The sequence below is a fragment of the Buteo buteo genome, chromosome 6, assembly GCF_964188355.1.
Source record: "Buteo buteo chromosome 6, bButBut1.hap1.1, whole genome shotgun sequence".
Classification (NCBI taxonomy): domain Eukaryota; kingdom Metazoa; phylum Chordata; class Aves; order Accipitriformes; family Accipitridae; genus Buteo; species Buteo buteo.
The window spans coordinates 8,696,921-8,712,733 of NC_134176.1; the positions used below are offsets into that span (position 1 = coordinate 8,696,921).

The following is a 15,813-nucleotide window of genomic DNA, read 5'->3' on the forward strand; positions in this document are numbered from 1 at the left end:
CCTGAGCAGTGATCCCCCCCAAGGCCAATTCCCCCCAGTTTATATACTGGGCATGACATCACATGGTATGGAATACCCCTTTGGCCAGTTTGGATGAGCTGCCCTGGCTGTGTCCCCTCCCAACTTCTTGTCCCCCTCCAGCCTTCTTGCTGGCTGGGCATGAGAAGCTGAAAAAACCTTGACTTTAGACTAAACATGACTTAGCAGCAACTGAAAACATCAGTGTGTTATCAACATTCTTCTCATACTGAACCCAAAACATAACACTATACCAGCTACTAGAAAGAAAATTAACTCTGTCCCAGCTGAAACCAGGACGTTATGGTAGGACCTCAGGACTCTGGTCAGGCGTCAAAACCCTGTTGCACTTGGGAATGTAGACTAAGTAAATATTAAAAAGTAGCATGCAAGGAACAGCACTAGACATCCCGAGGAGATGTGAGCCTCCAACCTTGCATTATATTTTGCTAAAGAGTGGTTTTCAGATGGAAGAGTCATGTTTGAAGCTGTGTTCAAGTACAAATCCCCCATAGTGTCCCAGTAATTTGAACAAGTTTCAGAGGACAGAGAGGAAAAATAGTGAAGAGTTGGAGGCATTTGCTTTAGAAAAATATAGGGAAAACCAGAACACACATATCTTCTTAGAAATAATTTCAGAGAAAGAAGATACTGCACTTCGTCATTTGGATGCCACAGAAGATGTCTCATTTAGGATAAACATTCATGCAAGTAAGGCTGCAGACAGCTCACCAGACAGCCTCCAGACTTATAGGAAGGGACCCATAGCATTTACATAAAGTTTGAAGATATGTAGGAATTGGCTATTATGGCTATTGCCCAAGGATGTCCATGGAGCTGCAGCAAAAAATTGCACAAGTGGATTGTGCTTGTCAAAGACCCAGTATCTGTGGAAGGAATGAATGACCTGGCTGCAAGTGTTCCAAGATTTGCTCTTTTGGTTCGTGATTGAGTTTAAACACGTCTTGTATTCATGAATGGTATCTCTTATCTCCTTTGGAACACATGACGCAATTGCTTCTTTCAGGACTTTACAGATGTCTGTTAGTCTTCACTATGTATTGACACAGCATGATGCAGAGGTCACTGTTACCTTTTTTATTTTTACTTAGGTCTCAAGACCTGCTGCAGATATAGTTTTGGAACCAGATGTGAAGCATCACAATGGAGAAAGCTGTGCAAAGAAATTTGACGAAGACAGTGATTTGACCATACCAGCTATATTAGAGAGGTACTTTTTAGAGGATAAAATGCGTGTATATTAAGAGATGATACTGTGCTAGACATTCATAAATTAAGTGAATGTATCAAACATAGGGTGCACTTTTGCTATGCAGAACTCTGTTCTTGTTATACTACAGTTTACTTAATATTGCTCTGTAATTGATAAGGAAGCACTATAGTGGCTAAATGCTGCAAGCATTAGGATTTTGTAGCAAGAACACTTTGAGCTATAAAACTTTTTCTTCTGCTCTTTTCTTGGGCCAGAAAAATCTGTATCTGCCTTACTAATAACTTCAAATATTGCAAAATAAAAAAAAAAGTGTCAAATTTTTAAAGAACTAACATTTTTACCTTCACAAAACTGAATTTAGAGAATGCAGGCATGCAATCATACTTGAAAATTAGCCAGTTGAGCAATTTCTCAGCTCTTTTATATGCTGCTCATTTATGCCCATTCTTTTGGGACTTAGGTAAAAATATGCATTTGCAATAGACTGTGCTTATTTTATATGGTAATCTATTGGTCAGCAAGTCCCATACCGTGCCATGTTCCATTAAATTAGAAGTAATACTCTCTCTGAAAGAGATTGCATCTTTCCTTAGCTATAACACGCAAAGAAGTAACCTGGAGGAACTTTTACAAATCAGCAGAGATAAAGTCGCATCTGGCTTTACTGATGAAATAAAAGGCACTTCATGTCTTCAGAATAAGCTGCTTGAACTACAGGTAAGTGTTCATCTTTTAAAAACATACTTGGTGCCTAAACTGTTATTTTCTCATGTAGAGCCCTCACCTCTCTATGTGTATTGTCAAGGGAAAAGGAGCATCCTTACAGCCAGGTTTATTAGAAGGGAAATCAAGGGTTTAGCATTCAGCAGGACTGCATTCCTGTTTAGCAGTGGAGTTTTGCAAGTGTTGCTGAAAAAACATATTGGTGGCTCTCGGTTTGTGATCTGCGGGCTGAAATAGGTCTAATGGAAAAAATAACTACAGAAAGCAGCTTTTCTGTCAGCAGGAGTGGTAAGTGATGGACCATGGTCAGGGCTGGAGGAGTCGTCAGAGTTGAACCATCAAATGGCGGTGGTGTATGTGCAGAATGAAACTGTTTCAGGACTTAAAACTTGATTAGGTTTGTGAGAACCTTAAAGGGATGATAAAAGGCACATAATTAATGTTGGAGAATTTATTACTGCAAGTTTTCAAGTCCTTGCTTGATAGGAGTACAAACGTTATCTAACATCTCAGAACTTGGTTCAGTTCTACATTTGTTTTTTGTTCTTTTGAACATAGCTAAGTTGAGATATTTTCCATTTATTCTTGTAGTAAAAATGGCTGAACCATATTTATTGAACATTTTATAAAATGTAGCCAAGGCATATATCTGACATGGAAATTTTCATCATAAAGAGTTGGTAGAGATTTACATGCAGCTAAAAATGTAGTCTTAAAGAAAAAGAAAGTAATATATACTCTTACTTTCAGGTGATGTTTTCACTTTTTCTGCAGAGACTCTTGTGGCTGTAATTTTATGAACTGTCCAGTCCTTTGAGAAATAGAGTATCATATTAATGCAATTAATGCTGCATATCTTTTAGGTGATAGAGAGTGAAACCAATGCTGGTTGGACACAATTGGAAAACATCTCATCTACCTTAGAAAATCTTGTGGATGAAGTGCAGCAGACTGCTATCTCTGAGACGAGAAGCAAACTAAAAGGAGAATGGAAAGAGCTTCAGGATATTATAAGTACCAGGTATAAAATAACACTTCATGATATTAGCTAAGGAATAGTTCATTGTAACTCATGTGTGTATTGTGAAGGGCATAGTGTGCGTTACAGACAATACCTGCACATTTTTAACCTTTTTTTAAAAATAGCCTAAAATTAAGCTTTTCTTAATTATACTTGGTTCATATACACATTGCAAATAGTGTGAATCTCTCCAAGAAGCACAGAGCCAGATCTTTGTAACATCACTGTGCAGCATTCTCAAATCTGCTGTTATTTCCTTCAACATTTTAGTTAAATTCACTGGGGTTCACACTGCTTTTCTTATTAATTAATGGAAAAACTCCTTTGACCTCAGGAGGAGGAGGACGATTAAATCTATTAGACAGTCAATTACATTATCTTTGTGGCTTTTTTGTGCTGTAAAATGTTGAGTGTCTTTTCTTGCTTGCTTTCCCAGTTCATGTTTTGTTACCTTTCTTGTAGAACAAACTCTTTAAGAACTGCTTTGGAAATTGTTTTGCCAATAGAAAATGAATCCATTCTTCTGTGTGAATTAGATCAGCAACTGAAGAAAAAGGACATCCAGCAATTTAATCTCATGAATAGTGATCTTGCTTATAGGGAATTAAAGGTAAGGGAAAATGCAGAGACCACACCCCAGCCAGAATAGTTTTTAATATGTCTAGTAACTAGAGAACTTCATGGGATTTTCACTCAGGAGTTTGGGACCACTCACAAGACTTCCCAAACCTTCTAAAGTCTATAACAGCGTTTTATCCCCTTTGCTTTAAATGTTACTCTTCCCATAGACCCAGCCAGGGACCCTCAATAGGCTCTACTGTAAAAAGAATGGTCATGAACATTTTGTCTTAGGTTAGAACCTTCCTTTGATCCAGATTTATAGTGTTCCCACCTGGCTTTGTATCACTTTGTGGAGTCATATACATAGTGTGGTGTTAATTTGTGAGCTAAGCTAAGCTGCCTGTGTCACATCTGCTGAGGTATCCGAGCACACCTCAGGATGGTTTTGGAAGCTCCACATGTATGCAATAATTACCTGCTATCAGTATCTTATGCCTAGGCTCTGGTCTATCTATTAGGCAGGGTGAATATTGTTTTGTTCTTGACACACGCTCTGCGCTGAACACACTGACAGCTATGCAGAACTGAAAGTTTGCATTTGTCTGCCCTTGGCTCTCGAGCAAAGTAGGTTTTAGGTCTCTCAAGCTGTATGGCAGAGAGCATGTGTACTCTCTGTCTGAGATGATTCTCTTTGGCTGGAAGGATCCTGATTTTTTTCCCAGCTCTCTGCACATTTGGAGTTTCACAACGCTGACACACTGCTGTCTGTCTGAGGGCTGTAAGCAGAGAGCATGCAGACTTCACCAAGAGATTTTTAAATGCATGTAAGTCTCCTCCAAAAGTATAACATAAAGAACTTAAAAGATGGCAGAGTAACAAACATCTCTTTGCCTACCTGTGCTCTGATCTCCCACTGCAAGAACCTGCTGGTTCCAGTCCCAGGACTGTCGTTATTTTCCTCTCCTTTTTGTCTGATTGCTGGGAAGAGGCTTGGGCTTTCTATAGTACTGACCAAATTCCCTATGTGTGGAATACCATTATATATGATTTTTCTTCTTTTTCCTTCCCTCCACCAAAGTCCAAAGTAGGAAAAAAGAGGTTTTCTTTCTTAACTACGCTGTTTATCATACTTATTTTATTGTTAGTATAATTTGTTTTTCAGTCATAGGTTCAGCTTGAATGCAGGATACAGGTTTTCTTTCACTTGCTAACACTGTTGGTCGTTCTCTCAATTTCAGGAGCTACAGAGATCCATATTAAATCAGATTGAAGTGTGCAAACAACTGGAACACCTAGATAGTTCAGCAAGAGATGAATTTAATCCAATAGATCTTCAAGCTGCAAGTAAAATTATGATTTACTATCAAAACCAGCTTGAAGAAATGAGCCATAAAATGCAGATCCGTGAGACAGTCCTTAAAGATCTGGAAGCTTTTATGGCCTCATTGAGGAATATTCAGTCTTCCATCAAATGTCTCGCAGATCCCCCAGGTGAACCTGAAATACAGGGAAAAGCATTGAGAGAGGCTGCACAAAAAGTTTCTCATATGACAGAAGAGGCTAAATGTTTGGATGAACGCTTGAAAACAGTTGATATCTGTTTGGAAGATGCTGAATGTGGGAGAAAGACTTGCTGTGAAAACCTTGTTCTGACTTTATCTGAAGAGCTAAATGCGACTTATGATCCCTCAAGTGAACAGATGCTTACAGAGGAAAAAGACTTATACAAGATTTTTTCCACAAAAAACAGTGAACTCCTTAAAACCATTCAGGATCTACGTGACAGAATTAACAAAATAGGCTTGAAGGATCCAACAATTCCAGCTATTCAACAAAGGTGAATTCTTTTTTAAAGCTCTTTTAATTTCATAATTTCAGTCAATTTAGAGGGCTTGTGGCCCCTTTGCAGTAGAACACTGAAACCTGAGTGTGTCTTGAAATATATATGGAGCATTGAAAGAAGCTGTGAGCTTACATTTTATTCATTCCGTCGCAGCCTAAATAAGGAAGCCTCCTCCATTATTTTTTTTCTTTTAAACTCCTATGTATGTGTTTTAAGCAGCATTGATGAAGAAAAAATAGAAGGAGGTTGATTGTTATGATGGTAGTTTTCAGTAAAAAAACTGTCAAACAGGGCGACAGGTCTGCTTGCTGAGCACTGATGCATGTGATCTGAAACTCTGCAGAGTAGAAGCCTTGTGTTATTTTACCACACCCCAAGGAAGCCGCTAACATGGTTTGCATGTCTCTGATACTATTTCAGGGGAACTCTCTGCAGCCTTGCAAAAGATGAATAAACAATTCAGTACTGTTTATGTGGAGGGGAGAAATGGAGGGGAAAGAGGCTTATAAGCTGTGACCATTTTTTAAGTTGTGAAATCCCACACTTCCTTTCTTAGACTATATTTTAAGACAGCCAGAGTGCACTTACATTTTAATACAAAATAATTCACTATGTTCATTCAGACCCTATTGGCCTTTAGGATTTTGGATTACTTTCTCAAAGGGCTTAGGTCAGCATAACTCATCTGAAGGACTGTGTCGAATTACATGAACTGAAGATCAAATTAGACTTTTTATGATGTCATTTAATATAGTCAGTATGTGCAGCTCAGGATGAATTTCTAGGGAACTTAATAATTACATTGGGGAAAAAATCAAGGACTTACTTTATTATAAGGCTGTATTTCATTTTTTTCTAATAAAGGGTAAAATCATTAACGGAATTGGAAAAGGAATTGGATTGTGCTGCTGTTGAAATGAAACCTATGCGAGAAATTGCTAATAAGCTCCCACAGATCAAAGAGGAAAAAGCAGAGGAAGCAAATGAACAGTGCAGAGTTACAGAGAGGTTATGGGAGGATACAAAACTCTTGCTTGCTGAATGGTAAGGAGAAAAGCTACATTTTAAAGTAGTATTGTACAAGTAAGAAGTTTGCTTGTAAAATGAAACAGCAAAAAAAACTTAGACCATACTTTAAAGTAAATGAAATACTGATGCAGTAGCAAATGTTACTATTATGATGCTGTAAATCATCATAAAGCCAAGAATTGCATATAGAAGTTTGTAGCCAAAGCTTTTGAACTTTATATATTTTTAAGACATCACGGTCCCATCATTTAGCAGGTATGCAGTGATGTGTTGGACTTAATTGGTATCCAAAAGAAAAAACTGCCTGCTGCTGGGAGTGATGTGTCTTCTATATTTGCTGTGAATTTCATACCAGCACATTAAAAAAAGAAAAGTGAAACTGAAACAAATGGAAGAGGACAGCTGGGAAAACAGTCTCTTATGCAGGAAAAGACTAAAGGAGCTTGGTTTGTTAAGTCTGTGAGAGTGAGGACTGTGAAAGGCTATGATTGATCACCCAGGGCATCTGTCCTCTTATGGTTTTTAAAGATGCCCAGAGGCTTTACATGGACTGACACAGTTCTGGTTAATCTTCATGGCTTGCACAGGTGTCAGTGGGAGTAATCTGTTTTCATATGCCACTGAAGGCTGGGCTGAGGTGGTATTTCCCACTGTCCACCACCCAAGCTGTTGTGATACCTGCTGCACATTGTATTTCAGTTTACTGGTGACTGAGCTCACCTTTCAGGTGGAGAGTATCATATAAACAGAACTGCTCAGGTCACATCACAGATAAATGTGTATCAGAGGCACATGATGGTGAAGGGCATTTCTGATTCCAGGAACTGTCCAAATACCACACCAGGTATCACAGAGTATTGCAGGGTTTATGACAGGTACAGTTTATGCCCCCTTTTCTCTCTTCCAACTATAGTAGTCAAACTCCCTGCATGTTTGAATACAGGAGAAGGAAGCAGACAAGAGGCCGAGGCTGCTGTTTTATGCTTAGGCTATAAATATTATATCTCTTTTTAATAGCCAGGAGCAATGTGCAAGGGCTCTGGAGCTCCTGAAGCAATATCAAAGCTGCAAAACTAGTCTGACCAGCATCATCCAGAAACAGGAGATTGTGCTTTCACAGCAAACTTCTTACATGGGGAAGGAGAATTTGAACAGACTAATAACAAAGGTGAGTAACAAGAACTTACTGAAAAGGAAAGAAAAGCCTTTCCTTGGAGCGTTCGGGTATAGGGTTGCCTTTGTACACTCAGCCTTCAAGGCAGATGTTAAGACCTTGCTTTCATTTTGGCTTCCAAAATACATTTAGGGACCATAGCCTGGTTTTGTTTTAAGTTGATGTCTATTTTTGCTTAGTGAATCAAGGTCTTGTTAAAGGGGAGGGATTAAAAAAAACACATAGAAAAACTGTGATCTAGTATGAAAATAAGATGAAGTCCTGTCCTACCAAAAACACATGTTGAAATCAGCCATATTGACCCATATCCTTTAGAATATTTCTGTATTTTCTACCAAGTTAAAAACCTTATAGTGGGCAGTTTGTAAATACACAAAAATAGCAAATTCATTTTTTACTAAGAAGATACTTTAAAATGTTGTACCACTTAAAGCAAAAAAAAATAGTCAATGCAAGTCCTTGGGGCTGCTTGTTTCTCTGCTGTTGCTGTAGCTTATAACCAAGAATTTAGATCCATATCCTCTCCTTGCTCATGTCACTGGGTCCCAGGCAGGGCTGCGGGGTTTGTCTGCACCATGCAGTGCTGTGCAGAGATCTTCAGCTAGCCCCAAGCAAGCAGGATCAGGAACAGGAGCCATAAGGCTGTGTCAGCACGGCACATCTGCTCAGGGACTGGGCCGTGACAGATCTATCCTGCTTCCCAGGCTGGAACTTGTGTTCATTAGCTGTTGAGACTGAATGAGCAGGTATTGCTGGACACCCCCTCATTTAGTTTAAAGTTTACAACTGTTTCAGACAAAAATTTGACAGGCAGCTACATTCTTCTTGGCTAAATGACTACAACCACTGGACGTAGTTGTCCATGGCTAATGGATTAGCAAACAGCAAACGTTACTATTATGTCCATTGTGAACATTTTACTGTACAGGTTTTGCATGTCCTGTCTCGGTTATATAACTGGCTGTTCAGATCCCATTTTTAGGCTTTCTGATGAGGCATCACTCATATGGTTCAGGAACATTTGCTCTCAGGCAGTGCCTGGGATGGTTAAATTTAAGAAGGAATGTAAGCAGTTTCTTCCCTCAGGCAATGGGATGGTGTCCATGTGTGCCACCCCCACTTCAGCTGAGGCAGGGTCTTTTGGTTTCACCAGTGAGGTCTCTGGCACCTCGTATCACTCGAGCTCCTGCTGCAGGGGAGATCGCCTGCATACCCTGGTCCCTGCTTGTATGGAGACCCCTCGCTCTGTTAACAACCCTTCCTCCCCACCTCGGGTTTTGCAGCTCTCACTCTCAGAATTGTGGTCCCTAACAGCTGCAGCACAGTACAAGGCATGTCATTGAATGCCGATGGTTTGATATTTATAATTATATAAAATAATAACGGAGAAGAATCTCTGCCTTGTTCTGGTTTGTGAGTGCTGCTCTGCTGTCGCTCCCCTTGTCTCAGTGGCTGGCAATATCTGTGTGAGAAGATGCGAGCGATGTTTGTCTCTGGGAAGGAGAGCTTTTACTATCAAATTGCCTAACACTAGAGGTCAGTGTTTCTTTTCCAGCGAGCTTCCATGTTGTTTGTAAACACTGACATTACAATTAAGCACAAAGAAGCAGTCTAGTGTTTAAATAGAAGGTAGGAAAAACGGACATTTCAGTTTCTGGCAATGGCATATTTGACAATGGCTATGTTTAAGTAGGATTTAAGCTCTTTTTTAGAAGTAGTTCAAAACCTGGGGATCAGAATGCCAGGTTTATATTTTTGTTTACAGTTTTAACAGTATCTCAGATGATTATTATGTTGTGCATTGTTTATTTCTGTAACTGAGGTTCTGTGTATGGATGTACAGTCCCCTTGGATCTTGCAATTATGACTTTTGAAGCAAACTGTGGTTTTGGCTCTCTTAGAAATATATTATCCATAGTTCCTACTCAGCTGTTTTGCAGCCAATAACAGAATGATACGGATTTCTAAGAGGGAAATGTTCCTATCGGCATGACAGGGATGTAACAACACAGGGTACATTCCTAGTCTCATCATGTTATATAAAATAGATTATTTTGTGTAATGATGTTGTTTCTCTAAACTAAAAAGAACAGCACATCAGTTAAAAATGTTTTGCTGAATGAACAGTCATAAGTAAACATGCTTGTAAATATCCATTTGATCTTTTTCGCAGATTGAAGAGGCAAAAGAGGAATTTAATGATCACTCTGAAGATGTAGACAAAATAAATCAGATCTGCAAAAACCTTCAATTCCAGCTCAATAAAATGAGAAGCTTTGAGGAGCCCCCGTTCGAGAATGAGGCTAACGTTATTGTGGACAGATGGCTGGATGTATGTAAAAAGTAAATTATCAGGGTGGTCTTATCTGTTATGCATTATAGTAATTGATTCTGACACGTGTGTAATATTTGGAATAAATTAAGTACAATATGGCAAAGATTCTTAAGAGATAAATCCAAGTGTTTACCAGAGCAATTCTTGCAGAGCATCTATTGGCGTAATGTTTCTGATCTCTCAGGTAGTTTATATCATAGGTACTCCTTGATAGTAAATAATTCTAGGAAGTGCAGAAAGGCAATATTTGTGCTTTCTGCATGAACCTGTAAGCTTCCATAACAACTTATGTGGATTTAGACTTGGAGACAATTTGGAGAATTACAATGCTGGTGCTTTTGGTGAGAAGTGTTTCCCACTGTCGATCTAAGCAGTGCATCAATACTGAGATTAGATGGTATTTACTGAGAGTAGATAAACATTAATGAGCAAGGCTCCTTCCTAAACCTGCCTTAAAACTGGCAAGCTGCTGTTGTGATTGGTATGTTTGGCGACATGTGTGGCAGGGATTTAAATATCTTCTCCATGACCAGTTCACTGTGAAGACACATGAGATTTTTTTTCCCTTGCTGCACTTGTTTTTGTGGGTGTTTTCATCTCGCTCAGATTTTATTATGCTGCGTTTGCTTTTAGAATATAACTCAACATTTTTGAAATCTGCGTGTGTTTTCTGTATATAAATCTCATGGCAGATCAATGAAAAGACTGAAAACTACTGTGATAATTTGGGAAGAGCTCAGGCTTTGTGGGACAAACTTCTTAGTTTATCTGGCACAATTGACGCTTGGGCAAATGCAGAACTTAAGAATGCAGAAGACCATCGTCTGACCGAAGAGGACCTTACGCAGTTGAAGGTAATTTGAATGGAAATTTTTTACACTTAACTTGCACTGTAGTCATGTGAAATTCAGACTATAAACATGCACATCGCATAGAAATACCAGCACTGCAAAAACAGAGGAAGTTGTAACATTTGCAATTGTATCTTCATGGATAGTTTCACTGAAGATATTGCATAATGTATTGGGAGATACAAGTCTTGGAAACTAATAAATAGATAGCGTATACATATACTAAATGGTTTTAAATTAATGCAACGCTGCAAATGCTGCTTTAGACTACAGAAGCCCCCTCATTCCTTTGTGCTGTACAAACATACAGCAAAGAGAAGGCCTGGAAAGCTTGTAGTCTAGAGTACAGTGGTGCACATATTCCCTTGTACCTAGAGAAGAAAGGGAAGAGGGTGTGTATAGGCTAATGATTAGTTTTCTAGTTAGAAATTGCCTATCAGTGAAGATACTGGAGCCTCAGAAATGGCAGGGCAATGCACAGTTCAAGAAGAGGCTGCAGAGGTGGCTTATTTGCTCCTGTGATCCTTGTCCTAGTGTGCTCCCCAGTGTAACTTAATGAAGCCTTAATAGTGGCTGGATGCTCAGGGTCTCCGGGGCTGCATGTGGGCAGACATCAGCAGAGCCTGGGCTGCCCATGCCCATTTCGCACAGATTATAGTGATTATAACTCTTGGTATCGGGGTGCAGCTGGGTGTAAAAACATGCGCTAGCTCTATGCCATTGAAGAGCCTCACATGGGGGTAAATATTTTAATTTCTGACTTCAGGGCCATCATCGATCTGCTGCGCTGCTTCATTGTGGTTTTAGCCAGTATCTACTAAACAAAAATAATTTCCTGCTTGAATGGGGTTGAGACATAAATATATCCCATATCTGCTTGTTTGAAAATATGCAGGCAGCTTTTTCTCAGTGTTTACATGCTACAAATTCCCTGGTTTTTATTATGCTTATTTGCAGCATTACTGCTACTGTTAGCACTGCTAATTTGTTTCAATTTGCAGAGCAGTAAAAAGCCAAGGTGTTCTTTGTATATAGATCTTAGCAGTGAAACAGTAGTATACACGTTGTGCAGAGGTGGATATTTTGTCACATTATTATTGCCTTTACCATTGTATTGTTAGAATTTACCTGGGGTAGTTCAGGTCCCTGAGGGCTCCAGCAAAAACGCACCAGCTGGCAATTGCATCTTAAGAGCCATTTTGTTACCTGGAAACTGCTCAAGCCCGGCATGATGTGACCATGCCCCTACGTGCCTCTACTGGTGCTTAGGAAGAGCTGTGCTGGAGGTGGCTGTGCTAAGGTTACTCTGCTGCTCCTGTGCTAGAGGGTAATTCTCAAAAGAGAGGGGAGGAGAGGGTGAGGGAGACAGAAACCATGTTTCCCATGAGCTACTCTAAAAGCTGAATAGAAAGGGAGAAAACTGAACTCAGTGCATTGGTATTTTTGTAAAATGATTTAAAGTGCAGAGGGCACCAGGATCATTTATCAATTTATTATTATTTCTTTTGTTGTTGATCCTGAAATATCTCTGCATTAATGTAAATTACAAAAAAAACCCCAACTGTTGCAATGTGTATCACGTTACATAGGGTTGAACGCCAGGGTCCTTTGTGACTGCCCAGCAGAGCACTGGTGCATGTGCTTTCAAGAGGCCTGTCACAAAAGAACCGAGTAATTAATTATTTGACTGTATATTTAAAGATAATTTCAGTATAAATAATGTGAGAGAAGTTCTGCTTTCCCCCATAGCCAGTATGCAAATGGGAACTCTTTTAAGGGCTGTAGCACATGAATGAATTTTGATGCTTGCTTGTACAGATACTGCAAAGGCATACTTTGTCCTGAAGGAGTTTGGGATATTGATTTGGGAATATGAGACTGTGATTATTTTAGATATATCCTGTTTCATAAGTTGAAGCTGGTATTTTACTTTCACATTACTGTCTTGTTCCAAAATCCATTCAAATGAGTAGAAGTCTTTTTATGTACAAAGGTTTTACATTTTAAAAGTGCTTACAGCATGTGTTGTATTTTATCACATCCCTACCAAAGTGTATTAGCAGAATGCCAATTCTTGACTTTAAGTCTATAACATCTGAGAATATCCCTTTTTAATAGAAGCAGCAAGAAAATTAAGACTATTTTCCTGCAAATTTACTTGGGTTAATATAGAAGTAAAATAATTAAGATTGTTAAATTTATGCTAGATTTGCATTAACAACTGCTTCTCCTGAGAAACATAGAGTGTTTCAGAGACTAATACAAAAAATGTCTATATTGCTAAAATGAAAATCAGGAAATGGACCAGTTGTGGGAGCTCTATATGCCAAAATGCAGAATCAGAATATTAGTAATATAATTTTCTAACAGAAACATGGAAGTTTAATTCAGGGGGAAACACAGTTACCGATGTGTTTTTTTCCACCTTTAGGCATGCTTACGAGTCCAGGAGCAGAAACTCCAGAAATTTGACAACACAGTGGCTGAGATAGAAGAACTTCTGAATAGTAATGAACCTCCACTGGAGTTACAGGTATGAAGAAGCTTTTACAACTAATACGCCAGTACTCATTACTATAGCCCTGCTTCTAGTAACGTCTTTAGCACAGTTATTTCTTGGTTTGACTTAAATCTACCCAAAGAGAATTGGAGGCATTTTGTTGGCTACTAGTAGTGACATTTCATTTGTTGTCTTTCTCAAGGTGTTAGAACCAAACCTGTCATTTTAAACACAAAGACATCTCTCAGTCCTGTGCCTTTTAGGGACTTAGATCTGACCCAACTGTTTTGCAGGCCTGCTGAAAGAGGCCAATATCAGTGATATCTGGCTTTTAGCTATTGGCCAAGAACAAAGCATAACGGACCTTGTCATCCCTTTGGGGATCCCAGCAACTCAGCATACTGACTGTGTATTTTAAACTGTACCTTTACCTGGATATGGCTTAATGTAGCTTGGTAGTATGTAGCTATTTGCATAGAGTGGTGTTTACTCTGATGTTTTCCTTTGGGATATCACAAGGAAATCTTCATCTTTTTGTGTTAACTTCACACAGCAAAGAATAAATCCTTCTATACTGTTTGAGACCACGTTAGCCTACCTTGATCCTATACTAATTCCCTAAGCAAACACTCCCAGTGTCTATCAGATGCACCTTGATCTTGACCCAGTTTGGCTATTTGTGTGTTTATCCTCAGCAGGCAGTGAACTCAGAGGAGTTTCACTTGGTAAAGTGATCTAAGGAGCTTAGGAAAGGACTCGGCAACCTTGTGTTGTGCACACTATGCTACTCTGGAGCACCAGATGCCCTGAGCCCCCTGGGGTGGTGTTTCAGCATGTGGCCATGATGCCATTGAGTTGCTGTCTCATGCAAATCTGCAGAAGTCTTAAGGATAAGGTTAAGGACCTGCTGCTCCTTAATGACTAGGCTTGAGCTAGAGCTCCCCACCTCTCTGCTGTCCTTGCCTGTTTTTTGGATCAGTGTGGGGAATTTGCCCTGGTGGGATCACTGCAGGGAGGTGTGTTACAGAGAGAGCTGGCACCCTCTTTTTCATGGTAGCTGAAGCACATGTAAAGCCTTTATCTAGCTGAGAGTAGACACTGGGAGTAGACTGACAAATAAATTTGTTAGTGAAGCAACACTAGTAAATGTATCACTAATAAAGATGAACTGAGATCATTCCTCCTTGGAAAAGCAGGGCTTAAATAATATTATTTTTCAATTTGTGGAGTGGGAGGGAAAGAAACTGGAACAAACTGTGATTGAAATGTCTGGATTTCAGATCATTTCATTGCTTTTTGTGTCTGTCATGGAGTTCTGTAACATTCTAGGAAATCAATCCAATATAATTTCTTATGTATGTTTATTTCCAATTTTAAGGTCATCAGGTCATCTGTTGTGCAAAAAATGGAGCTAATAAAAGAGCTCTTGTCAACGAAGCGGGGGACCAGTGAACTCAGCTTGAATACAGCAGAACTAAAAGGAGACCTTGATCTGGCCAAGACACAGATTGGAATGACCGAATCACTTTTAAAAGCTTTATCTCCTTCTGACACCTTAGAGATCTTTACTAAGTTAGAGGTAGCATGCCACAAATTACGCATCTTTTATAATTTCATTCATTATATCTCTCCTGGGCAAGTCTTCATAAGTGTTTCTCCTGTATATGTTGTAAACTGCTAGAATAATTCAAGTGAAAAGCGTGGCTTGAATATTTCCTTAAGCTGCCAGAAACATGAAAGAAAAGCCTGTTTTCACTGGATGTTATCAGCAGCTATTGGTAATGGTTAGATAGGCACAACATCAGTATCCCACCCAAGATATGTTGAAGCAGTAGTGGGGGTACTGGGTTGTATCTTTTCCAAGACTGAGTAATATACATAGGTTGTCTTTGTGCCACCTGAGATTGCCTGTAAGGGGAGCTCCAAGGAGGCAATCTCAGCCAACTTTCTATCCTCTCTGCACCACGGAGAGAGGTGAAGAAAGAGCTGCTTCCTGCTTGGAGGTTCAAGGCTGGCAAGATTTAAACCTCCTGTTGAGCAGTGAGTGGATTATGCACGTTCTGGGTGTCAGTGTTTGGGACAGTGAAATCACAGGCATTGGAAGAAAGATACAGGTTTTAATGAATTCTCCCAGCTCCCTCTAAGTTATCTTTCAACCCACAGGGACTTGACATTCAGAGTAAGGCATTTAGGGGTGGAATAGTGCCTATGGCAGCTAAGGCATTATAGCTTCTAGGTCTTATACGCTCTGGAACATACTATATTACTGTGTGCATCACATATCTATTCTGTGTGATGCCAAAATGTGCATGAGTGAATGTACCTGTGATTATGTATGCATACAGATGTATACACACTGCTCAAGAAGAGTTTAGTGCTTATATCTACCTACTGAGTGCCTTGTTAATGTCAATATACTTTAAGAAATTATTTTGACACATGGGCAGGACTAAACCCTTTTGCAAAACTCTAATATGTACTAAAGCAGCTCTTTTTAACAGTTGTCCTTTTTTTTTAACTTTAG

General features: G+C 39.4%; 1 protein-coding gene across 5 annotated transcripts in view; it reads left to right on the forward strand.

Annotated features, from left to right (window-relative positions):
- SYNE2 (spectrin repeat containing nuclear envelope protein 2) overlaps positions 1 to 15,813 on the forward strand; it is a 197,464-nt gene that overhangs the window by 50,363 nt on the left and 131,288 nt on the right. For all 5 annotated transcript variants that reach the window (XM_075029637.1, XM_075029640.1, XM_075029638.1 and 2 more), the window contains exons 25-35: positions 1,131 to 1,249; positions 1,846 to 1,969; positions 2,839 to 2,996; positions 3,459 to 3,606; positions 4,796 to 5,394; positions 6,265 to 6,444; positions 7,447 to 7,597; positions 9,777 to 9,935; positions 10,631 to 10,792; positions 13,221 to 13,322; positions 14,668 to 14,868. In XM_075029637.1, coding sequence (XP_074885738.1) covers positions 1,131 to 1,249; positions 1,846 to 1,969; positions 2,839 to 2,996; positions 3,459 to 3,606; positions 4,796 to 5,394; positions 6,265 to 6,444; positions 7,447 to 7,597; positions 9,777 to 9,935; positions 10,631 to 10,792; positions 13,221 to 13,322; positions 14,668 to 14,868 — 2,103 coding nt within the window. The remainder of the gene's footprint in view (positions 1 to 1,130; positions 1,250 to 1,845; positions 1,970 to 2,838; positions 2,997 to 3,458; positions 3,607 to 4,795; positions 5,395 to 6,264; positions 6,445 to 7,446; positions 7,598 to 9,776; positions 9,936 to 10,630; positions 10,793 to 13,220; positions 13,323 to 14,667; positions 14,869 to 15,813) is intronic.